This window comes from Stegostoma tigrinum, chromosome 39 (genome assembly GCF_030684315.1).
Source record: "Stegostoma tigrinum isolate sSteTig4 chromosome 39, sSteTig4.hap1, whole genome shotgun sequence".
Taxonomy (NCBI): domain Eukaryota; kingdom Metazoa; phylum Chordata; class Chondrichthyes; order Orectolobiformes; family Stegostomatidae; genus Stegostoma; species Stegostoma tigrinum.
The window spans coordinates 21,518,878-21,545,582 of record NC_081392.1 but is presented as its reverse complement, the minus strand read 5'-3'; the positions used below and the strand labels follow the sequence as shown (position 1 = coordinate 21,545,582).

Sequence of the window (26,705 nt, the reverse complement as noted above, 5' to 3'; positions counted from 1 at the left end):
AGGCACCCACCACCCTCTGTGTAAAGAGCTTTCCACGCACATCTCCCTTAAACTTTCCTCCTCTCACTTTGAACTCATGACCCCTAGTAATTGAGTCCCCCACTCTGGGAAAAAGCTTTTTGCTATACACCCTGTCTATATCCCTCATGATTTTGTAGACCTCAATCAGGTCCCCCCTCAATCTCCATCTTTCTAATGAAAATAATCCTAATCTACTCAACCTCTCTTCATAGCTAGCACCCTCCATACCAGGCAACATCCTGGTGATCCTCCTCTGCACCCTCTCCAAAGCATCCACATCCTTTTGGTAATGTGGCGACCAGAACTGTACACAGTACTTCAAATGTGGCTGAACCAAAGTTCTATACAACTGCAACATGACCTGCCAACTCTTGTACTCAATACCTCGCCCAATGAAGGAAAGCATGCCATATGCCTTCTTGACCACCCTATTGACCTGTGTTGTCACCTTCAGGGAACAATGGACCTGAACACCCAGATCTCTCTGTTCATCAATTTTCCCTCGGACATTTCCATTTACTATGCAGTTCGCCCTTGAATTTGCTCTTCCAAAATGCATCACCTCACATTTGCCTGGATTGAACTCCATCTGCCATTTATCTGCCCAACTCTCCAGTCTATCTATATTCTGCTGTAATTTCTGACAGTCCCCTTCACTATCAGCTACTCCACCAATCTTCGTGTCATCAGCAAACTTGCTGATCAGACCATCTACACCTTCCTCCAAATCATTTACATATATCACAAACAACAGTGGTCCCAGCACAGATCCCTGTAGAACACCACTGGTCACAGTTCTCCAATTTGAGAAACTCCCTTCTACTAGTACTCTCTGTCTCCTGTTGCCCAGCCAGTTTTTTTATCCATCTGGACCCCATGTGACTTCACTTTCTCCATCAGCCTGCCATGGGGAACCTTATCAAATGCCTTACTGAAGCCCATGTATATGACATCTACAGCCTTTCACTCATCAACCAACTTTGTCACGTCCTCAAAGGATTCAATTAAGTTGGTAAGACATGACCTTCCCTGCACAAAACCATGTTGCCTATCACTGATAAGCCCATTTTCTGCCAAATGGGAATAGATCCTATCCCTCAGTATCTTCTCCAGTAGCTTCTCTACCACTGATGTCAGGCTCACCGGTCGATAATTACCTGGATTATCCTTGCTACCCTTCTTAAACAAGGAGACAACATTAGCAAGTCTCCAGTCCTCCGGGACCTCACCCGTGTCTCAGGGTGCTGCAAAGATATCTGTTAAAGCCCTCTCTGTTTCCTCTCTTGCTTCCCTCAGAAACCTGGGATAGATACCGTCCGGACCTGGGGACTTGTCCACCATAATGTCTTTTAGGATACCCAACACTTCCTCCTTCCTTCTGTCAACTTGACCTAGAGTAAGCAAACATCTATCCCTAACCTCAACATCTGTCATGTCCCTTTCCTTGGTGAATACCGATGCAAAGTACTCGTTAAGAATGTCACCCATTTTCTCTGATTCAGCACGTAACTTTCCTTCTTTGTCCTTAAGTGGGCCAATCCTTTCTCTAGTTACCCTCTTGCTCTCTATATATGAATAAAAGGCTTTGGGATTTTCCTTAACCATGTTTGCCAGCAATATCTCATGTCCTCTCTTTGCCCTCTTAATGCCTCGTTTCAGATTCGCTCTACATTCCCGATATTCTTGCAAAGCTTCTTCTGTCTTCAGTCACCTAGACCTCATGTATGCTTCCTTTTTCCTCTTGGCTAGTCTCACAATTTCACCTGTCATCCATGGTTCCTTCATCTTGCCATTTCTATTTCTCATTATCACAGGGACATGCCTCTCCTGCACACTAATCAACCTCTCCGTAAAAGCCTCCCACATATCAAATGTGGATTTACCTTCAAACAGTTTCTCCCAATCTACATTCCTCAGATCCTGCTGAATCTTGGTATAGTCAGCCTCCCCCCACACCCCCCTAGTTTAGTACTCTTCCTTTAGGGCCACTCCCCTCCTTGTCCATTAGTATTGTAAAATTTACGGAATTGTGGTCGCTATTTCCAAAGTAGTCCCCTACTGTAATATCAACCACCTGGCCGGGTTCATTCCCCAATGCCAGGTCCAGTATGGTCCCTTCCTGAGTTGGACTACATACATTTGAGGAGAGGTTGATTAGCCTGCAGGAGAGACAAGTTCCTGTGAAAACGAGGAATAGACAAGGCAAGATTAAGGAACCATGGATGACAGGTGAAATTGTGAGACTAGCAAAGAGGAAAAAGGAAGCATACATGAGGTCTAGGCAACTGAAGACAAACGAAGCTTTGCAAGAATATCAGGAATGTAGAGCGAATCTGAAACGAGGGATTAAGAGGGTAAAGAGAGGATATGAGATATTGCTGGCAAACGGGACCCATTCCTGATAAAGGGTCTAGGCCTGAAACGTCAGCTTTTGTGCTCCTTAGATGCTGCTTGGCCTGCTGTGTTCATCCAGCTTCACACTTTGTTATCTTGGATTCTCCAGCATCTGCAGTTCCCATTATCACAGTATTTGCGATATGGTTTTACCAAAGTCCTGTACATAATGAGGAAAATGACTCATCACAGGTTAGTAAGCAATGAAAAGTTTATTCAAGAAATGCATGAGGAATCACATTAAACTTCTCCTTTGCCAATTTCTCTCTCCCCTTCTGAAAAGACAGTGGTGCAGGCACCTCATCCAGGTTAGTGTTACTTATAACCGGGCTCTGTCAGCAACTGCTGATAGACAATTCCATCACGGGAAGAATCACAGATCAGTCTCAATCTGTCCTCACCTGATACCTGCTAGAAACTCAGTCCTGGGTTTGTTTATCGCATTTCGTTTGTCTTAGAGAAGGGAACCAGATTCTTTTTAAGTTGACTTCACCACATGATGAACATGACCTGCTGAATACAGTACCCACTGAATTACCCTAAACAGGAGTGTGGTTCGAGAATCAGATGTAAACCACTGTGAGTCTGGATGAGTCACATGAGTGATGGGTCTTGTCTGAGTAACACATGCTGGGGACAAGAAGGGAAGTCAGAAATGAATAAACACACAGTGTAATGCATATTGAGCTGGATGTTGAGCTGAAAGTTACCAGGTGTATGAGAGTACAAAATGGGCTGAAAATCTGACCTGGCTCTGTCGGAGTTAGGCCTTGTTGACATTTCCCAGCTAATGTAATCTTTGCATCATTTCCCTATAATTTTGATATAAGTGCCCACTCATTGCACAAATTTGTTGCAAATTTGAAACTAGAGTCTACATAATCATTTCTGCATTTGTTGATGATCTTATAGTTTAACTATACCACCTGAGCACACTGAAAAGTCAATTTTCCTCATTCTGGAAGTTTCTACCTATTAATTGCAGCTTGGTTGTCAGTCTGTACTTGATGTAATATGTCAGAGAGCATTGTGTTATCTGCTTGAAGGCTGGTGGTGCTGGTGGATAACTGTAATCATTTTTATTGAAATGGAACAGCTGCCAATAATCCCAACTAAATCACTTATATGCCCACATATTCTCACAGACCATACACACAGACAGTATATATACATACACAGACATAAACGTGTGGCAAACATACATACATTGTCACGAGAGCAGTTTGGTTCTGTACAGGCTTGCGCATCATGCATCAATCCTTAGAACTGACATTCCCTGCAGTTGCAAAGACCAAAGGCATTTCTTACTTACACAGGACACTATTTACATTCATTTTGAGGCAATGAGAGGGTCTAACAACTGGACAGACTCTCATTAAAATTTAACAGATTGACCCTAGATGGTGGTCTTTCCCCACTGTGCCTTGGCAGCAGCTGCCCTCAGCACGTAGTCCTGGACTTTGGAATGTGTCAGTCTGCAACTCAGCCAGGGTCAACTCCTTGCTCTGGAAGACCAACAAACTTCAGGCATACCGAAGAGCATCTTTCACCGAGTTGATGGTCTTCCAGGTACAGTTGATATTTGTCTCAGTGCACATCCCAGGGAACAGACTGTACAGCACACAGCCCTGTGTCATGAGGCTGCTTAGAACAGAACTCAACAAAACCTCTGCATTTCTCTCCGGACATCCTTTGTAAAGACACATTGCAGAAGGAGATGTGTGACAGTCTCTACCTTGCAACCTCCCCACAGCGAGTTTGAAGGCAGAGTGCAGTGGTGCACAGAGACCAGGAGTACATGAAGGATCTTGCAGGTAAAGCCCTTCCGACCGCCAGTCAAGTGATTTCTTGGTGTTCCTTGGAAAGTTGGCAGACTACCTCATTGGCAGGAATGACCGATAGTCTGCTCAGGGAACAACCCAATAGGATTTATCCTCGATAACAAAGTGTGCAGCTGGATGAACACAGCAGGCCAAGCAGCATCTCAGGAGCACAAAAGCTCACGTTTCGGGTCTAGACCCTTCATCAGAGAGGGGGATGGGGAGAGGGTTCTGGAAAAAATAGGGAGGGAGGAGGAGGCGGTCTGAAGATGGGGAGAAAAGAAGATAGGTGGAGAGGAGAGTATAGGTGGGGAGGTAGGGAGGGAATAGGTCAGTCCAGGGAAGACGGACAGGTCAAGGAGGCGGGATGAGGTAGTAGGTAGGAAATGGAGGTGTGGCTTGGGGTGGGAGGAAGGGATGGGTGAGAGGAAGAACAGGTTAAGGAGGCGGAGACAGGCTGGACTGGTTTTGGGATGCAGTGGGTGGAGGGGACGAGCTGGGCTGGTTTTGTGATGCAGTGGGGGGAGCGGAAGAACTGGGCTGGTTTTGGGATGTGTTGGGGGAAGGGGAGATTTTGAAGCTTGTGAAGTCCACATTGATACCATTAGGCTGCAGGGTTCACAAGCGGAATATGAGTTGCTGTTCCTGCAAACTTCAGGTGGCATCATTGTGGCACTGCAGGAGGCCCATGATGGAATGGAAGGGGGAGTTAAGATGGTTCGCGACTGGGAGGTGTAGTTGTTTATTGTGAACTGAGCAGAGGTGTTCTGCAAAGTGGTCCCCAAGCCTCCGCTTCATTTCCCCAATGTAGAGAAAGCCACACCAGGTACAGTGGATACAGTATACCACATTGGCAGATCGGTAGTAGATTCACCAACTTTAGGTACATTTAAGTTGTCATTAGATAAGCATATGGACGTACATGGAATATTGTACGTTAGATGGGCTTCAGATCGGTATGACAGGTCGGCACAGCATCGAGGGCCGAAGGGCTTGTACTGTGCTGTAATGTTCTATGTTCTATGTGCATGTGAGCATCTGCTTAATATGGAAGGTCATCTTGGGGCCTGGGATGGGGGTGAGGGAGGAGGTGTGGGGGCAAGTGTAGCACTTCCTGCAGTTGCAGGGGAAGGTGCTGGGTGTGGTGGGGTTGGAGGGCAGTGTGGAGCGAACAAGGGAGTCACGGAGAGAGTGGTCTCTCCGGAAAGCAGACAGGGGTGGGGATGGAAAAATGTCTTGGGTGGTGGGGTCGGATTGTAGATGGCGGAAGTGTTGGAGGATAATGCGTTGTATCCGGAGGTTGGTGGGGTGGTGTGTGAGAACGAGGGGGATCCTCTTGGGGCGGTTGTGGCAGGGACAGGGTGTGAGGGATGTGTTGCGGGAAATGTGGGAGACGCGGTCAAGGGCGTTCTCGACCACTGCGGGGGGAAAGTTGCGGTCCTTAAAGAACTTGGACATCTGGAATGTGGGGAGTGGAATGCCACATCCTGGGAGCAGATGTGGTGGAGGCAGAGGAATTGGGAATAGGCAATGGAATTTTTGCAGGAGGGTGGATGGGAGGAGGTGTATTCTAGGCATCTGTGGGAGTCCGTGGGCTTGAAATGGACATCAGTTTCTCCCTTCCACCCCAAACTCAAGTTCACCTGGGCCATCTCCAACACATCCCTCACCTTCCTAGATCTACAGTCTCCATCTCAGGTAACCAGCAAGAAACTGATGTCCATTTCCAGTCCACCGACTCCCACAGCTACCTAGAATACACCTCTTCGCACCCACCCTCCTGCAAAAATTCCATCGCCTATTCCCAATTCCTCCGCCTCCGCCACATCTGCTCCCAGGATGAGGCATTCCACTCCCGCACATCCTGGATGTCCACGTTCTTCAAGGACTGCAACTTTCCCACCACAGTGGTCGAGAACGCCCTTGACCGCATCTCCCGCATTTCCCGCAACACATCCCTCACGCCCCGTCCCCGCCACAACCGCCCCAAGAGGATCCCCCTCATTCTCACATACCACCCCACCAACCTCCGGATACAACGCATCATCCTCCGACACTTCCACCATCTACAATCTGACCCCACCACCCAAGCCATTTTTCCATCCCCACCCCTGTCTGCCTTCTGGAGATATCACTCTCTCCGTGACTCTCTTGTCCGCTCCACACTCCCCTCCAACCCCACCACACCCGGCACCTTCCCCTGCAACTGCAGGAAGTGCTACACTTGCCCCCACACCTCCTCCCTCACCCCCATCCCAGGCCCCAGGATGACCTTCCATATTAAGCAGATATTCACCTGCACATCTGCCAATGTGGTATACTGTATCCACTGTACCCGGTGTGGCTTCCTCTACATTGGGGAAACCAAACGGAGGCTTGGGGACCGCTTTGCAGAACACCTCCGCTCAGTTCGCAATAAACAACTACACCTCCCAGTCGCGAACCATTTTAACTCCCCCTCCCATTCCTCAGACGTCCATCATGGGCCTCCTGCAATGTCACAATGATGCCACCAGAAGGTTGCAGGAACAGCAACTCATATTCCGCTTGGGAACCCTGCAGCCCGATGGTATCAATGTGGACTTCACCAGCTTCAAAATCTTCCCTTCCCCCACCGCATCCCTAAACCAGCTCAGCTCTTCCCCTCCCCCCACTGCATCCCAAAACCAGCCCAGCTCATCCCCGCCTCCTTAACCTGTTCTTCCTCTCACCCATCCCTTCCTCCCACCTCAAGCCGCACCTCCATTTCCTACCTACTAACCTCATCCCGCCTCCTTGACTTGTCCGTCTTCCCTGGGCTGACCTATCCCCTCCCTACCTCCCCACCTATACTCTCCTCTCCACCTATCTTCTCTTCTCCCCATCTTCAGTCCGCCTCCCCCTCTCTCCCTAATTATTCCAGAACCCTCACCCCATCCCCCTCTCTGATGAAGGGTCTAGGCCTGAAACGTCAGTTTTTGTGCTCCTGAGATGCTGCTTGGCCTGCTATGTTCATCCAGCTGCACACTTGGTTATCTTCGATTCTCCAGCATCTGCAGTTCCCATTTTCACTGATAGGATTTATCCTCTCCTTTTCCCTCAGACTCTCGAGGATACTATGTGCTGAACAATTCCTGATGACTTGTGGTCAAAGCTGTTTCTTTTCACAAATTTCTCAATGAAGGACAGGTGATGCAGCATTGTCCAATTACTTGGAATGTTCCGAGGCAGTGAGGCCAGTCCCATCCTTCACGGTGAACAGGTAGAACCTCAGTAATATAGTGACACTTGGTGTTTGTGTACTGAGCGTCTACACACAGCTTAATGCAGCCACACACACTAAGGTGGCCACCAGATTGATAGTAATGTTGGGTATGTTCTTCTGCCCTTTATCCAGAACTTTGTACATGGTGTCACTGCAAACCTGATCTATCTTAGACCTACACATGAAATGGCAGTTGACTGCAATGGCAGTTTTGGGGAATGGGCCAGGCCTGTGCAATATACAACTTCAGAGAAAGTGCCTCACACCTGATGACCAGGTTTTTACCTGCAATGGAGAGACAGCAATCCTCCCATCTGCCCAGTTTCTGCCTCACTTTGGTGACACACTCCTCCCAAGTTTTGATGCACACCCAGTACCTTCAGGTAATCTGTCCTGATGGTGAAGGGAATGAAGGATTGTTCAGTCCAGATCCCAAAGAACATGGCCTCACTCTGGCCCAGATTGGCCTTGCCGCCTGAAGCTACAATTGAACTGATTGTAGCTGCTCATGAGTCTGCACACTGACTGCAAATGTTTGCACAAAACAACAATGTCATCCACATATGGGGAGGTTCTGACCTGCAGGCCTCTGCTGCCTGGGATAGCCACCCATCTCAGATTCACATCCTTCCTGATGGACCACGCAGCACTCAGGCAAGGCAGGAGAGAGTCGGCAACCTTCCTGACTCTGGATCTGATTGGGAAGCTTTCTGATTCCCACCTATTAGTTGAGACTGCACCAACAACGTTGGTGTAGAGCAGTTGGATCCATTGCAGATTCCATCCCCAAAGCCCACAATGGAGATCATGTCCCACATGTAAGTGCGTGATATCCTGTCAAAGGTCTTCTTCTGGTCCCGGCTGATGAGGCTGATGTCCACTCCCGTGTCCTGCACAGGAGTGATCGTATTCCTGAGAACGCAAGGCTCTCAGAGAGTTTACTGCTCAGAAGCACAGATTTGGTCAGGGTGAATCACTAATCCCAGAACAGACCTGAACTGGTTGGTGTTGACCTGAGAAAGGATGTTATCATTTTCATGTAGCAGTGAAATTGGTCAACAATTTCTTATTTTCTTCCTCTCCCCCTTCCACTTGTAGCATTTCAGAAAGGTAGCGACAGAATAAGTTGCTCCACTCTGCTTGCCATTTCTCTCTATTTCTTTATTTGTTCTTCCTTTTTTTTCTCCCCCTGTAGTAATTCTATCCCCACCCCAATCCCTTTTAACCACCCACCTAAGGAGTTGGAAAGAGCTGGGTTGACCGGGAACCACGTGGCCGGAGCTGAATGCGTTGGCCAGAGTGACGGTGACAAATCAAGAGTGGGCTGGTGAGGCAGCCAGGAGCAGGATGCTGGGGCCGGAATGGTGAGGGTTGGAAAGGCCGGAGGGGGCTCTGGCAGTGGAAAGGAAAACTGGACACTCTTAAGATATCTTTTTATCCTTGTCTTATTCTAAGTTAATGTGAACAGCGCCATGTATGTACGGTGAAGGCACACACTGTTCACTGAATTTTCACATTGAATACATGTGACGACTGATTCAAATAAATGATTCTATTAGATGAGGGTGATGATACCTTTCCTCATGGATTCACACGTGCTACCTTAAAGAAATGTAGTGAATATGGACTGGTATCTGTGACAGTGGGGACCTCAGGCAGAGACTGAGCAGATCATCCACTCAACACATCCTGCTCTGCACTATACTGTCTCCAGTGTGGCTCCATCTCTGTAATAGTCCTTGACATTAACCCGTTTGTAACAGTATTTACTTGCTAACAATGTTTGTTGTAGCTTCATGTTAACTTTCTGTTATTTATGTACAACGTCAGCTGGGTCTCTGCGTATGCAATTATTTATAGAATAGAATCATAGGGATGGTCATGGTCTAATAGGGGGATATTCAGCCATTGTTGTTCAGCAAAAACAGCTCACCTCCTCTATTTCCTGCCTTCTCTCTGCAATCTCACAATTTTTATCTCTTCAAATATTTATCTAATTATTGGTTGAAAGTCTTGATTTCAGGAATTGCATTCAAGATCCTAACCTCTCACTGCATAAACCCTTTCTCATGTTATCAATGATTTAAGGCAATGGTCAAAAGAAGCAATACCTTATGGTTTTAATCCTTCCATCAATGAGAACAGTTTCCTCCTGTCTACTGTAGCTAGATCGTTCACTATTTTGAACACAACTATAAAATCCTCCTAATCTTCTCCTATCCAAGGAGAATAGCCTCAGACCCCCAAATTTATCCACATCACTGAAGGTCCTCATCCCTGGAACCATTCTCAGGATTGTTTCTGCACCTTCTCTTCACACCTTTACATCCTCCCTAAAGGCTGGTGGTCCTGATTTGGACACATGCACCAGCTCAGACGGAATCAATGTTTTATGCAGGTTTGTTAAAAATTGTTTTTGTATTTTATGTCCCTATTAATAAAGCCCAGGATTCCATATACCTTATTAACTGAGCTCTAACCTTTCCTACAACCTTTTGTAATTTGAATATATAAACCCCCAGGATTCTCTGCTCCTGTAGCCATTTTGAATTGTACTCATTACTTTAGATCATCTCTCTTGCCAACATGAATCCCTTCACACTTTCTGTGTTACATTTTATCTGCCACTTGTCCACTCATTCCAGCAGATGCCCATATCCTCCTGAAGTTTATCACTCTCCCCCTCACGGTTCACAGTGCTCACAAGGTTTGTGTTCGCTGTAAATGTTGAAGTTGTGCCCGGTGCACCCTAGGTTTAGGTCATTAATTTAGATCAAGAAAAGCAGCAGCCCTAACACTGACACCTGGGAAATTACACATTGTAAACGTCATCCTGTCTGAAATACAAATATTTTCCACCACACTCTGTTGGCCATCACTGGGTCAATTCTGTGTTCACGTTACTGCTGTCCCTGTTTTTCCCATGAGCTGTAACATGGGTGTCAGGTCTGTTGTGTCACACTGTGTCAAATACTTTTTGGAAGTCCATGCATGCCGCACTAATGAATGACTCTCAGTAACAGTCTTTGTTTCCTTATCCAAAACTTCCAGCAAGTTAGTTAAATTACATTTACCCTTAGACAGTATTCTGCATTAACCCAGATTTGTCCAAGTGACTGTTAATTTCATCCTAAATGATCATTCCAGAGGTTTGTACCTCCACGATGAAGCTGATTGGTCTTACTAGTTTCTGGAGTTTATGCTTACACACCTCCATTGAGCAATGGTTTAACACTTGTAATTTTTTCAGTCCTCTGTCTTCAAGCCTATTGGAAGATTATACTAGAGTCTTTGTAATTTCTATCCTCACCCCTCAGTATCCTTTGGTGTACCTCATTCAGTCCTGGTACTATACTACTCTGTCTCCCATTATTTCAAAAAAAAATTCTGTCTTTTGTCTTTCCTACCAAAGTGTATAACACATGTACAAATAGATGAATATGTAGCTTTATATATAACCTTATATTTTATGTGGTGTTCTGTTTGTTATGGTCTTGCTTACTCATCTAACCCATCTCCATCAGCCTGCAGCCCTCCATACCACTGCACCTCAGCTAACATCTAACTTGATATCAACAAATTTGTCGATTATTAAAAATTGAGGTCTAAATACTGATCTTTGTAGAAGACTGTGAAAATTACAATCTGATTTTTGATCTGAAATTAAAGGTGTTTTGGGACGACGATTAATGCAAATCATTTTCCTATTTCTCACTCTGGGACATCACTGAAGTGCAATTGAGAGCAATCCGAGTCCTGATGAAGAGTCCCAACACAAAACGTCAACTTTCCTGCTCCTCTAATGCTGCCTGACCTACTGTCTTCCTCCAACTCCAAACTGTCTTAACTCTGACTTCAGAATCTGCAGTTCTTGCTACCCTCTCTACCTCACAATGTGTATACCCCAGCTTGATAGTTGACCCTGCATCAAGTTTAATAAAACCACAGCTCATCTCGAAAAAACAGCAACGTCCCGTTACCACACATCCCATCTTACAACCCCTCATACATTCACTTATCACACACTTCTCCCACATTATCTCTCACTTACTCTTCCCACACGTTTCCCATTTATCACCATTTCATTTTTCACTGTTAAACTGAAAGTGAGTGTGGGAAAGAAGAGTGTGAAAAATCTGCAAAAGTGAGAAGATCAACAGAGCATGAGAAACGAAATGAGGGTGTATGAGAGAAAGGGTGTGTCGGAGAGGGAAGGAAAGTAGGAGAGAGAGAGAGAGAGAGAGAGAGAGAGAGAGACAGAGACATTTCTCAGTTTATTGTGACACTATCCTTTTACTTCTTGAACCTAGAATTGAATTGGGTGGGAGAGAGAAGGTGGGCATCTCATCTCTAATAAGGTCATCTGAAAGTCGAATTTGACACAATGCAAGATGCTGGCGAATCACTGTAGTTACATCTTCTCTGGCAGACCACTTAAATGCATGGTGTGTTGGTGCAGTTAGTGATGGGAGGTTAGCATTTGAGGGTGCTGTTACCGTTGGTACCAAGGTCACTTTGCCTTCTCAGGCAGATGTAATAGATCACATTATGAAAAAGGGATGCTCCCCTGGACCACGTTTTACAATGTATCACAGTACGTCCTGGTGTACAAGGCAACTCAGTTTTGCTCAGCTCCAAATGAGTGCTTATCACAATACTCAGTGTCTATGTCAACTTTACCTTTTCTGTTAATAAATGCATGCTTAGGGTTATTCTCATATTAGGAATCAACAACAATTTTTCAGCTCAGAGTTACCTGTTTATACTCACCTACTAAGTCAAAGTGCTGAGGGTTATGCTGGAGGAAGATGAGCATGACTTTAAGACTAAACCAAACACAGTAGACTAGCTAATAGGAATGGAACCCCTGTACCAAGCCCTGGGTCACATTTTACACTCTGCGTTTCAGTCAAATCCCTTGCTTGGAAGATTTCTTCGAAATTTCAAAAATCGACTTACACAACATGATTTATGCCCCAATCAAAATCAGTAAAACAAATAATCCAGCCATTGTCATACTGCTAGCTGTGGGATCTTGCTGTGCACAAACTGGATGCCACATTTCTGATGTTAAGATAATGAATTATACTGTGTAAGTATGGCCACTAGCTGTGCTGTGCAACATCCTGAAATCATTCTGCCCTCCTGTTGTCTCTACTGTGCATTGAGTAAATCTTGCTGCAAAACAGTTCAGCTTCAATCTTTGCTGTTTTTACAAGTAATCCTGAGTGGGATGTTGCAGCTTTAAGTGGGAGGATTGGTGTGTGGATTGAGCAGGCAGGAGTTACGTTTCACTGCTCTGTCCTGCACAAATGGACTAGTGTCTGCCTTTGACAGTGTAACATAGACTACTATTAACCAAAGCATCCTGCTAGGAATATGATCCGTTAGGTTGGAAGTTTAAGATATTTCAAACTTCAGTGATACATGGAATAACAACAATTCACAGAAAGAGAGCAAACTCACAAAGAACAAAGAACAACATGAAAACTGGCTGGGTACAGACTGTGGTGACACACTTGTTCAACAGGTTGTCAGCTGCTATGCACCTGTATGGACCTCGGGAAAATAGCAAGCTTTGTTGGCCTACTCTCCCTATTTCCCAATCTAGCAAAAAAGTCTCTCTCTACTTAAAATATGAATCTTCCGACAGAGGAAGAAACTTCAGAACACTGTCAGACAAAACAACTGAGCTGTCAGGACTCTCAGCAATCTGCTTACATGCAATAAACAGTCACAACCCATTGATCTCAGGCTAGTCCTAGGTCACTCTGAATCAGTTATAGGCAATTGGGGAAGGCTAATACCAGGGACAGGGTTTGATTCCCTCCACAGCAGATGGTGAAATGTGAATTCAATGAATAGGAATAGGAGTAGAACCTCAGCCTGTCAAACTTGTCTGCCATTCAATGGGGTCATGGCTGATCTGTGGTCTAAGTCCATGTAGTTACTTTTGGCCCATGTCCCTTGAAAACATTGCTTAACAGAATTTTTTTCTATCTCAGGTTAAAAAATTAATCATTGATCCTGCATCAAACTGCTGTTCATGAACAAGAGTTCCAAACCTCTACCACCCTCTATGTCAAGAAGTGCTTTCTAACATCTCTCCTGAGTAGTCTGGCCCTAATTCCCAGAATAATCCCCTTAGTCCTAGAATTCCCAACCAGTGAGAATACCCCTTCCTGTTAAAGTCCTCAATCAGATCACACCTTAAATATTTAATTTCTAGATAAAACAGATTTAATTTGTATAATTTCCTCATATTAACTTACCCCATGAAATCCAGGTATCATTTTTGTCAATCTATGTTTTTTTCCCTCAAGGCTAATATATCCTTCTTAAGGTGTGGCGCTCAGATCTGCTCTCAGTACTGTGTATAACTAGGGCTTTGTATAATTGCAGCATTACTTTGTATCCTTGTTCTCCAGTCCTTAGATATAAAGGCCAGCATTCCATTAGCTTTCTCGATTAGTTTCTGTACCTGGAATATTGATTCCTGATGTAACCTGTTGAAGAATCCATGACTGGCAAGTAATCTATTTCAAACAGATGGGGAAATAGTTAACTGTTGATCAGTATATCTGCAGTCCAGAACTCTCTCTTTTCTGGGATCTGGACTTCCAAGAGATTTGGAGCAGTGTAATTCTGTGCAATAGCATGGTTGACTGTCAAAGGATGAGCAATGCACTGAATGTGACTGTAGTTACAAGCTTGATGATGGTCTAGTGTCTCTCAAAGACCACGATAGATATCAAGGCACAATTTAAGTCTATTCATCAACTTTTTTTGGACCAAAATTTACTGGAAAACTTAGGTTGGATCTACTTCTTTCTCTTTGACTGAGCATTAGAGGAAGAGGACAATGTTGATGTTAATCTTGTGGGCTTGTTACCCTGAGGTTGATAGATTTAATCCCATGAGGATGCTACGTGTTTTCTGGGCTTTAAACTACAATAAAGACTCAATCTAAGGCAGGCAGAAAACGATCAGAAGCAAATATCCAGTCAACTATCGCTGTTAATCAACAGTACTGTTCTTAAAGAGTGTTAGTTTCATCGTTAGGATCTGAGCCTGAAGCAGTCTAAACAAACATCTTCCCAGACGTGAGGGGGTTAGACACTGGATTGGAATCCTGAGTCAAAGGTGTTGCCATCCAAATTCCAGCCATCCAACCAAGAGGTCAGTGAGAATTAAGAAACTATTTCAATAAATCTGGATATATTTGTTTGCAGCAGAAAGCAAAGTAACCACCAAATCTGTTAGTTATTTAAAAATCCAATCACTTCACACACATAGTCCTCACAGAAGTCTGCCACCTCAACCTAGTCTGGCCATAATTTCAAATCATTTTCTCATCGAGGAGGCTGAGTAAATCAACTTGCCAGAAACCACAAATGGTAGCAGAAAGCCCATTAACTTCTCAGCGTAATTATGGATGAATAATAAATTAACATTACCATATCCTAGAGCCAAATGGGAAAATAATGTCCTGTTCTTGTTAAAAATCTCCCTTGATCTTTGTGATGCTAACAGATCAAATTCACCCTCGTTAAAACTAATACAATATTTAGGACATATTTTATTTTGGCTTTTAATGTGAGCGGATTAAAAAGAAGTTGAGAAACAGTACAACAAACCAAAAGTGTAAAAAATGCCCTCATTATTCATAAACATGTACAAAATATGTAGTTTCATAGCAAAAGTACACGAATATCAGTAGCCACTCTCACAAGTGGCAAAGCTTGTGGGATATTTGTGGAGCTACCCAACAATATCTCAGCTATTCTAAATTGCAGCAAAATGTGGGCGAGACACAGTGTGAGACCAAATTTATCGATCGTATAAAGAGCCTGACCAGCACAGAATGTGGAGAGCAAACATGGAGAAATAACGCCCCTGCATATTGAAAACAATTGTCTCAGTTTTACTCTTTCTGGATTTTGTTGGGAATATTATTCCTGGAAATTCCTTCCAAAATCAGTTTGTCTCTCAATGTTTTGATCTCAGAAGAAAGAAAGTTACAAAAGAAATGTGTTATTCCTGCAGGAAGGATTATTTATATGGGACAAGGACTAGAACAGCACATTAATAGATAGAACGAGGAATAGGGAATAGTGACAGTGGGTAAGAAGGAGGGACACAGGTTTGTTTCAATGCTGCTGATTTCTTTGATGCTGTTTTACACAGTGATTAGTGATGAGTTCTTCCATTGTGACAGCCATAATTTTGTTCCTGATTCTGGTGTGCTAGTTAGATAGAAGCAGTAATCTAAAGTCTAGGATTGGTTATGGTGGTATCACTACATGGTTATTTTTGAATGGGGGAGACAGAGGGATGTTGGCTAATGAAAGTCCAGTAGCCTCTTGAGGTTAAGATTATGTATTTAATTGTCATTATGGTCATTATGGGATTCCTAACCCCCATTCATCTCTGAAAATTGACTATCTTTGAGAAATCAAGGTGAAAATGCAAGGTCTAATGTCTACACTTGTTGTGATTGCAAAGAATGGAAAAGAAATTGATAAAGAAGCAGAGGGTCAGGACGTAGCAGGCTTAGATTTGTCAAAATCTCAAACAGGGCTCAATATGGATTGGATGGACAGGGAATGGCAACATGTTACAACATCATGCTGTTTTCATTGTAGAAGCTGCCCCATTACACATCACAGCGATTGACAGGAAGATCAGCGTTGACTCAGACAGAGAGCGTGATTAGAAGTAGGTGGATTTACCGAAGGCATCAAAAGAGCATAGAGATGTTCACACTTTTGAATCAAGTTCCAGGATCCATTCTCAGTGATTAGAACCGACGAAAACATCAGGTCAATGGGAAATTTTACCAGATCTAATATGTAAATCAGATTACGGCAAACTTTACCATCTCTGTGAGCCCAGTGTTTCAGTGATTTCTCTGAGAGAAACTGATGAACTGCTGCTAAATCAAGTTTCTACCGGATGCTCACTAAGGTTTACAGTTCAGCTTTGATCTCCGTCTTTGCTGCACGATCTGATGCTGTTGGATGTTTAACATCCCCTGGGCAAGGAGGAGGAAATCAGTCAGTGTCCCATACCTCATCATCATCCAGTGTATGCCATTGCCTATTGGGTCATTCAGCTTGGGTGCCTCTTTCACTGTTCGAATGGCTCATCACCTTCACTGTCTCAGAGTGAATGAGAAGCACTAAGGATTTGTTGTGGTGCTGGGTATAGCAGGAGAGCACAGGAGCGAAGGAGGTTGGCAGGTGGGGTTCTTTCTGTTTACATCCCTGCTAAATACACAGTGAGAAAAATCATTTCTCCAAAGGGCAGGGGCTTCTCAGGGATAAAGCAACACAGTGACTGGCAACATCTTAATTCAACCCCACAAAGTAATGACATTTTATAAAACAGGCAGGTAGATATTTCAAATGATACCTGGGATCTTTTTTGTGTTTTTGTGATCAAGAAAGAAATTCAGAATTCCTTGCTATATGAGGGAATGGGACTGAATCTTCCAGCTATTGGGTTGAAGCCCAACAGATACCTGCTTAAAGATTTGGGAAGAGAGCCTGAATGGCACAATTCAGGGATGCCTATCTCATTTTATGTGGCTGGGCATTTATTACATTCCTTCCCTGGTGCTGTCCAATATCAATTAAATAGCAATTAAATAAATACCTTCCACCCTCTTATTCTATACCACTCCCCTTGTCTGATAAACGTGGAATTGATTGCTAGTCTGAATCTTTGGTTTCACAGGCCTGCTCTCTTCATGCTCTCTGCTCCACTGGCACACAGTAGTTGGGTTGCCGTGACAACACGTAACCCCGTAAGCAGATACATCGGTAAGAACCGTCAGTGTTGGCACACTTTGCGTTTCTGCAGAGTGTCTTCGGGTCATCCACTTCATCACATTCGTTTATATCTGCAACCGACAGACAAGGCTTTAGTCTGGGGCAAGGGAAACAGAGGAAGAACAACATTCAAAATGCACCCTCCCCATCCAGACACCTCCAGCCACAACACTCCCAGACCAGCCAACCTCGTCATCCCAGTCCAACACCAGCCCCCAAAAAGCTGTTCCAGACGACCCACCCTCATCACCCAGACAACCCGCACCCCAGACCACCCCCTCAAAAACACTCAACATCCCACCCTCGCCTAACAGCAATCCCCCCTCCCCCAGTCACCTCTACACACTCCAGGGGCAGGGGCTGGGTGGGGGTGGGGAATGCTGTTGAAGGGAGTGGGAGAATCCAGTCCCTTGCTGGTTCCGCCAGAGCAAAGGGAGCATTCTTTGTGAATCCTGCTCTGATCTGATTCCCCCACCTCACTCCTTTTTATCATGTGTCCCTGCCCCCACCGCCTCTATCCCTGTACTAAAACCCTTGCTTCCTCCGCCACATCGCCCAGTACCAGACTAGCCCAACCCTGAACAAGACTCCTCCCCTTTACTCGATCCCATATTCTCTCTTTACAGATTCACCTCCCTCTACATTTCCTTCTGTATTCTGCGCCCAAATTCTATTCTATATCATGTGCCCATACAATCCCCCCTAACATACCTAGGACCATATCCTCTCCACAGTACTGTACCCATAAACCACTCCCCTAATCATCCTACCCAATGCCAATATTCCCCGTCCACTGTACCTGGGCCCATTTCTGCCCCACTACACGCAGGACTACATCCCCCACCACTGAATTGGGACCATATCTGCTGCACCCACCCCTAATTGAATCCGCACCATATACTCCCCACTGTACCTGGGCCCATATCTGTCACACTGTACCCTCAGCCCACAACCCCCACCGCCTACACGCCCTGGAGCCCTTACCGACACACGTCATCTTGGTCATGTCGAGTTGATAACCGTCGTCACAGGCACAGGTAAATCCTTCAGGGACACGGATACATTTCCCGTTCTCACAGCCGGTCAGGATCCCACATTCCTCAGCTTGCAGACCCTCATAACGCTGGAATTGGTCTGAGGTTCAAGGTGGGCAAAGTCAGTGTGTGCATTGCTGTCTAGTTGCCACAGTTCCCTATTTAATTCCAGGAAAGTATTAAACCTGTGCTGAGTTTATCAATTGCTAGTAGTTTCCCGAGCCCTCAGGCAACCCAGTGCAAGCTGCAGCTGGAACCAATGAGCTTATCACAGAATTACAAACTGTAAATGCTTGGAATGTAGTAGTCTGAACGGGATTGTGAAAAATCCTGACGCAGGGATAGGCATGAGATTGTGTCCAGTGGCAGAGGAGACACTGGCTGGAGGGTGAGGCAGGGTAAGAGTAGGGGATGGCAAGAACAGTGAGGGGTAGAGGAGTGGAGTGGGGATAAGGAAGGTATGGGGGGATTGAGGGGTGGATTGGGGATATTTGGGGTGGATTGGGAGTGATGGAGAGGGATTGGAGGGGGGAATTAGTCGGGATTGGGGTTTGGGATTTGGATGGGGGTGGATTGAGGGGAATTGAGGGGAGATTGTGGGGGAGGGATTGAGGGGGTAATGGAGATGACTGGGGGAATGGGGGACAAGAGGGGACTAACAGTGTTTGTTTGCAGGAGCAAGGTGCATGAAAATATTTGAGGAGAAATGAGGTGAGAGAAGCAAAGGTAGCAGAGCATGTTGATAGGTCAGTGTCGGTGACTACAGACATTCCTTTACTTACTGTCATATTCCTCATTGCTGCTGACGAGAAGGGGGACACTGGGAGATCGGAATTCTGGAGCAGCTCGGACAGGTTCCCGGAGCTGGTAGCGACGCCAGGGTTGATCTGCCTCTCGATCTGGGACATGTGTCTGGATGCTTCGAGTGCTGTAGCCCTGTCCCAGATGCCTGCTTCGGGTCTGGTAATGACGCCGGCTGGGTGAGTTCTGCCTCCTGTAGGCTGTCCCAGAGCGCAGCTGACGGGAGTCATAAGGAGGGCGCCTGGGCAGGGAATCCCGGGGCAGGAATGGCTCGCGTTCTGGAGGTCTGTAGTCACGCCCATCTCCAATCTGAGGTGGAACTGGAACATACCCTCGTGGACGATAACGACTGAGAGAATCTGGGGGGAATTCAGGCCCAATTGGTAGCTCATAGCTTTCATATTCCAGCCCTTGAGAAAAATCCTCGTCTTCACTCAGAGGCACACTCAGGTAATTACACAACTCATTGTGATACTCTGTCGGGGGAGTGGGTGGGAAGAGAGAGAGAGAGAGTTTAGTGTCCGAAGCTCATCAACTGTTCCTCAATCACACACTCTGACCTTTCATCTTCTCCAAAAGCCGGCCCTCGCTTGGGAAAGGTCATCAGACTCAAGTATCTAGGGAAAGGGTCAGAGGTGAAAGTTACCTGTGTTTCTGGCAGGGCAAAGGGCACAGTCCATTCCCCAGGCTTCACCATATCGGCAACAACATTCTGTGTACGTGGTTTGTCTCTCCAGGAATGGCCGTTTACACAACAGGTTCACTGTCACCTCCTGCCAACAGAGAGCCATGTGCACATCTGTGAAGGTGGGAAGGGCGGTGGGGGGGGAAGGGAAGGGAGTGTGGGCAAGGGGGTGCGAGGGAGAGGCAGAGGGGGCCCAAGGAAGCATGGGGGAGGGAGCGAGGAAGAGGGGGTACAAGGGAAAGGAAGAGAAGGGGGGGCACAAGGGAGAGGCGGGGGGCCGAGGAAGGGGTTTAAGGGGTTGGAGGTGAGAATGGGGGGCAAGGGGGTTGGAGAGGCAGGACAAGGGGGGTGGGGAGAAAGAGAGGCAAGGGAGAGGCGGACGGGGCCCAAGGGAACATGGGGGAGGGAGCGAGGAAGGGGGGTTCAAGGGCAAGGAAGAGGAGGGGTGGGCGAGGGAGGGGATCAAAGGGTTGGAGGTGAGAATGTGGGGTGAGGCGGGGGGTGAAGAGAGGCGAGAGGGGGGAGACAGGTGGGGATGGGTGGAAGGGAGACAGGTGAAGGCGTGGGGGTGGGGGAGAGACAGGCCAGTGGTGGCGGGTGGAGGGGGCGGTGGAAGAGAGGCAAGGCCAGGAGAGAGAGAGATGGGGAGGGGGAGAGAGATACAAGAGTTGGGAGACAGGCGAGGTGGGGGGAAAAGAGGCATGGGGGTGTAGAGGCAAGGAAGAATGGTCAGAGGGACAGAACAGACAAATTATAATTATAAAAAGCATGAATCTAAATTGTGAATTGTGCTCAGTGACCCAGTCTGTGAATTTGTGAGCTTAAGTTCCAAACCACCGCTTCTCAAACAGGAATAAAGGAATCTGGAGATATAAGTCCACAGCAAGTGACCCCCCTATTTCCTTCACACTCGTCCAGCTGTGACTCCAATCTCAAATCACCTTGACGACCTCTACAAAATCCAATTGCGACATCGACCCAGAGCCACCAGGACGTATTGATGGCAATAAAGCTGGTATTCCATTGTCCTCACACCCGGGTGCTGGTGGGTGGGGTCTCTGAGGTTGAACTCCACAGAGTGGAGCCCCAATCAGCTGGGATGAGGGGGCTGGCGGTGATTGAACTGTGACTAGTCGATGGGAAAGCTTGGTCACATGATATCTTAGCACAGCCAGGACAACGAATGGAGAGTGGTAAAGGCTTCAAATGTCAGCAGATCCTGCCTCCACTATCTTAGTGAGGTGCTGGGGGTAGGAGAGGGGGTGTGGGGCATATCCCAGTTTATGGTACCTAAGGAATCATACCCAGGATCCGGTTCAGGGACAGATCGCACGGGTCATTATCAACAACACTCTATACTGATATCTGAATCAGCATTAGATGGAGTCCAGTGCCAGTGTCCGGATGAATGAGGCTATAATCAGGGTCTAAACCCTAATGTTTCTATCTCCCTACATGGGCTAACACTCGCCAAACCCTGGCCACTTACCAAACTGTTCACTGCTGTTCGAGATGCATCGTCGAAGTGTCACATCAAGAATGAGGGGAGGTTGACAAGAACAGTAATAGGATCCAACTGTGTTCACACACTCGCCGTTATCACAGGCAGTTTCTTCCTCACACTCATCATTATCTGTCAGGGTAGGGGTGGGGAAACACACATTTTGAATCTTTGACAAGCTGTACCAAACCTGCTTCCCCATTCTGTGTAGGGAGAGCCCTGAGCTACAAGACGTGGGAGAATAGTGTCCTCCATACAGCCAATTGGCTTTCAATGGCAGGCCCCTCAGTAACACACTCAGTTTGGTCTGTCAGCTGACTGACTGTAACCCCGAGCCCCACTTCTACCCCCTCCCCATACTCCAGCACCAACCCCAAACCAAAATCATTGGGGGAACATGGACTGGCATCAGGGCAATCGCAAAATGCTGTGGGTGACACTTTGTGCTCATGATGTCATGGGGTCAGGCCAGGCCAGGGTAATCCATAGATTTCTCAAACTATCTGACTAACAGTTCCTCAAATACACTGTTAGTGAAGGTCCCGAGATACCAACTGTCGAAAGTCATGGTGAGATCAGGAAGTGAGATTGAATAAGGCAATCTGTGAAAAGCAATAGTGGAATGGAAAACAAGTGGAGAAATGCAAATAAACCATTCAAACTGTATGCTCCGGAAGTACACTGTAGGTCAGAATTAGGGACCAAGCTCACTGAGTTATCAGGGCATAGACCACAAGCTGGGTGACAGACACCTTGCATGGCATGTCTCGCCTGATGCCTGTCTATCTCAACTCTCCGCCAACACTCAGCTCGAGCCCTCTCTCAAAACCGTCACAAAAACATCAATCTGTTTCCTGCCTCCTTAAATCAACACTCACCCACACACTCCAGCCGGATGGAGTGGTAATAATAGCCGGTTGGACAGTAACAGGAATAGCCAGGAACTGTGTTCACACAGACACCATTCTTACAGACCTCAGATCTGAACAGGGAACATTCATCAGCATCTGTGAGTAAGGGAACCAAATGAACAGACAAGTGAGAGATTACCGCAAACTCATCAACAGTTTACTCTGCACAATAAAGATCACTCACTGTGTAACTGTACAGGGTTCGGGCCACTCACTGTGTCAGATATAGACAGCAGGGATTGAGTGAATCCCTAGAAGGGTATAAAGGCAGGAGGAATATGCTTAAGAGGATAATCAGGAGGGCAAAATCAGGACATGAGATAGCTTAGGCAATTAGGGTTAGGGAGAATCTAAAGGGATTCTATAAATACATTGAGGACAAAATGGTAACTAGGGAGAGAATTGGGCTCCTTAAAGATCAGCAAGGCCGCTTGTGTGTGGAACCGGGAATGGGGAAGATACTAAACAAGTATTTTGCATCAATGTTACTATGGAGAAGGACATGTAAGAAAGAAGATGTGGGGAAATAAATAGCAATATCTTGAAAATATCCACATTACAAGAGGAGGAGGTGGTGAATGTCTTAAATACATAAAGGTGGATAAATCCCTGGGACCTGATCAGGTCTACTCTAGGGCTCTGTGGGAAGCTAGGGAAATGATTGCTGGGCCCCTTGCTGAGATATTTGTACCATCGATAGCCACAGGTGAGGTGCCGGAAGGCTGGAGGTTGGCTAACGTGGTGCCACTATTTGAGAAAGCTGGTAAGGAAAAATGATAGAATGGTGAGCCTGACATCGGTGATGAGGAAGTTGTTGGAGAGAATCCTGAGGGACAGGATTTACACGTATTTGGAAAGGCAAGGACTGATTAGGGATAGTCAACATGGCTTTGTGCATGGGAGATCGCGTCACACTAACTTGATTGAGTTTTTTGAAGAAGTAATGAAAAGGATTGATGAGGGCAGAGTGGTGGACGTGATCTATATGGACTTCAGTTAGGCATTCGACAAGGTTCCTCATGTAGACTGGTTAGTAAGGTTAGATCACATGGAATTCAGGGAAGACTAGCCTTTTGGATACAGAACTGGCTGGAAGGCAGAAGACAGAGGATGGTGGTAGAGGGTTGCTTTGCAGACTGGAGGCCTGTGACCAGCGGTGTGCCACAATGAACGATGCTGGGTCCACTGCTTTTCATCATTTATATTAACGATTTGGAAGTGAACATAGAAGGTACAGTTAGTATGTCTGCAGATGACACCAAAATTGCATGTACAGTGGACAGTGAAGGAAGTGACCACAGAGTACAATGGAGTCTCGATTAGATGGGCTGATGGACCAAGGATTGACAGGCGGAGTTTAATTCAGATAAATTTTGGAAAGGCAAATCAGGGTAGGACATATACACTTTATGGAAAGGTTCTAGGGAGTGTTACTGAACAAAGAGACTCTGCAGTGCAGGTTCAGAATTCCTTGAAAGTGGAGTTGCAAGTATATAGATAGAACATAGAACAAAGAAAAGTACAGCAAAGTACTTTTGTTGTGCCGTGAAATAATCCTAATCCAAAAATAAAATAACCTAACCTACATTCCCCTCAATTCACTGCTGTTCATGCGCATGTCCAGCAGTCGCTCAAATGTCACTAATGACTCCGCTTCCACAACTACTACAGGCAAACTATTCCATGCGCTCACAACTCTAGTGAAGAAGGAATTGGTATGCTTGCCTTTATTGGTTGGTGCATTGAGCATACGAGTTGGGAGGTCATGTGTGGCTCGACAGGATATCGGTTCAGCCACTATTGGAACACTGTGTGCATTTCTACTCTCCCTGATATAGGATGGATGTTTTTATTTTTCCTTTACTCATTCACGGGATGAGGACATCGCTGGCCAGGCAGCATTTATTGCCCATCCCTAATTGTCCAGAGGGCTGTTGACAGTCAAGCACATTGCTGTGGGTCTGGAGTCACATGTAGGCCAGACCAGGTAAAGATGGAAGTTTCCTTCCCTGGAGGACATTCGTGAAACCCAGATTTTTCGGACAATCGACAATGGATTCATGGTCATCATTAGATTCTTAATTCCAGTTTTCTATGAAATTCAAATTCCACCATCTGCCATGGTGGGATTCAAACTCAGATTCCAAGAGCATTATCTGGGTCTCTGGATTAACAGTCCAGCGATAATACCACTAGGCCATCACTTCCCCTTGTGAAACTTGAAAGGGTTCAGAAAGAATTACTAGGACATTGCCAGGATTGGAAGGTTTGAGCTACAGGGAGAGGCTGAATAGGCTGGGGCTATTTTCCCTGGAGCGGCAGGCTGAGGGGTGACTTTATAGAGGTTTATAAAACCATGAAGGGCATGGATAGGATGAATTGGCAAAGTCTTTTGCCTGGAGTGGGACAGTACAAAACTACAGGGCATAAATTTAAAGTGAGAGGGGAAAAATTTAAACAGGACGTAAAGGACAACCTTTTTAAGCAGAGAGTGCTGCATGTATGGAATGAGCTGTCAGAGGATGTGGTAGAGGCTGGTATGATTACAACATTCATTCTGGATGAGTAAATGGATAGGAAGGGTTTAGAGGGATAAGATTCATAGATTCACAGAATCCCTACAGTGTGGATACTGGCCGTTTGGCCCAACAAGTCCACACCTACACTCAGAGCATCCCACCCAGGCCCAGCCTCCTAACCTACACATCCCTGAACACTATGGACAATTTAGCATGGCCAATCCACCTAGCCTGCACATCTTTGGACTGTGGGAGGAAACCAGAGCACCAGGAAGAAGCCCACGCAGACATGGGGAGAATGTGCAAACTCCACACAGACAGCCACCCGAGGGTGGAATCGAGCCGAGGTCCCTGGCGCTGTGAGGCTGCAGTGCTAATCACTGAGCCACCGTGCCGCCCCAAATAAGGGCCAAATGCTGACAAAAGGGGCTAGATTAATTAAGGATATTTGGTCAGCATGGTGAGTTGGACCAAAAGGTCTATTTGTGTATCTCTACGACTCTACGAATGAATCTCTCCGTGTTCGTCTGGATGCTATAGGTACTTGGGAGAGGATCAGATTGCTACTGCATTGTTGCCATCCTGTGGCAATAATGGAGTGTTGCAAGTGAAATATGCCATTATATGCAAGTCTGTGGCTCGCTTTCCTCCAATGATGTCAAGAAGCCTGTTTGTCTCTGAGAAACATTGTGTTTGCAGTTTGAATGAACTCTGCACAGGGCAGCAAGAGCAGAGATTATGACTAAAGTCAGTAGTTACTAAGATCTTCAGGACAGACAACGTCTCATTAAATGGTGAGCAGTCTTGATGGGCTGAAAGTCTAATTTGGCTTCATCATCTTATGGTCAGCGTGGAGCAGGTGAGGGAGCAGTTGGCAGGAACTAGTCATTGAACAATTATTGGGACTTACCCTCCACTGCTGATGGGGCCAGTAAGAGTGTCTCAAACAGAGTTCCTTCCCCAAATAAACAAGAGTCGTGCTCTGTTTCTTCAGTTTCCCGAGTTCAAAGACAGTTCCCACCTGTGAACTCACCTTTGTAGTTCCTTCCAAATGATGACTGTGGGATGGAGAGAAATCCTTGCCCTTGAGGACACAGAGACTGATATTCATCTGGAGAAGATACAAGAGGGAAAACATGCAGGTGCAGGAACATGAGATTCTGAAATCAACAGTAAAGATTAACAAGTGATAGAAATGGTTAATACGTGACAGTAAAAGTTAACTAGTGATGGCAAACATTAACTCCAGTTTCATGCACACACACTTACCTGAGCCAGGAACAGGACACTGGTAGATTCGGCACTCTCTCCCCCAGCCCTCGCCCACGGTGCAGCAACATTCCTGTCTTGTGACATTCCGTGCCAGAATGTTTTCACAAAGCTGCACATCGTTTAAGTTGTAGTAACATTCGTTCTCCTCCCTCATGGTCTCTCCCAGGAACATCGGCCGATCTGGAAAAGGCAGCAGGGTCAGAAAATAAATCAGCATATCACCAGTAAACCTCTGAGGCACTCGCTTTCACCAACTCTGCCTTGTCTAGTTGTACAAAGGGCCATGCACCAATCAACCCAAGGAATTCATACTATGACGTACCCTCCACTCAAAAAATAATTCTCACCACTTCATAAACTAATCTATGAATAATTCAAAATGAATGATTCCAATCACATCAATCCATGATTGTCAGCTAATTATTCTTCCTTCTTGAATCTCATTTAACCCCAAAGTTCATATTGTTTCTGTCTCAAACACCAATCTTGAGACTGATTTCAAGCAAATACAAACTGTTGGTAGCTTCCTCCCTCTCTCTCTTCAAAATCCTACCTTGATTCATGCATCCGAGTTTTGAGGGGACGTTCTGGATCAATTTTCCTCTATGTCCAGAGATTACTGAATGAAGCAGCAGAGTACAGATCCATTCTTAGTTGTTTCTGTCTGGTG

General features: G+C 45.9%; 1 protein-coding gene across 5 annotated transcripts in view; it reads right to left on the bottom strand.

Moving 5' to 3' along the window:
- Window positions 1-15,056: 15,056 nt before the first annotated feature.
- LOC125447701 (latent-transforming growth factor beta-binding protein 1-like) overlaps window positions 15,057-26,705 on the bottom strand; it is a 120,501-nt gene continuing 108,852 nt past the window's right edge. For all 5 annotated transcript variants that reach the window (XM_059640915.1, XM_059640919.1, XM_059640916.1 and 2 more), the window contains 8 exons: window positions 26,033-26,215; window positions 25,797-25,874; window positions 22,212-22,340; window positions 21,322-21,465; window positions 19,794-19,946; window positions 19,129-19,623; window positions 18,297-18,446; window positions 15,057-17,383 (listed from right to left, as the gene is read on the bottom strand). In XM_059640915.1, the coding sequence (XP_059496898.1) occupies window positions 17,229-17,383; window positions 18,297-18,446; window positions 19,129-19,623; window positions 19,794-19,946; window positions 21,322-21,465; window positions 22,212-22,340; window positions 25,797-25,874; window positions 26,033-26,215 (1,487 nt within the window). In that variant the 3' untranslated portion in view covers window positions 15,057-17,228. The remainder of the gene's footprint in view (window positions 17,384-18,296; window positions 18,447-19,128; window positions 19,624-19,793; window positions 19,947-21,321; window positions 21,466-22,211; window positions 22,341-25,796; window positions 25,875-26,032; window positions 26,216-26,705) is intronic.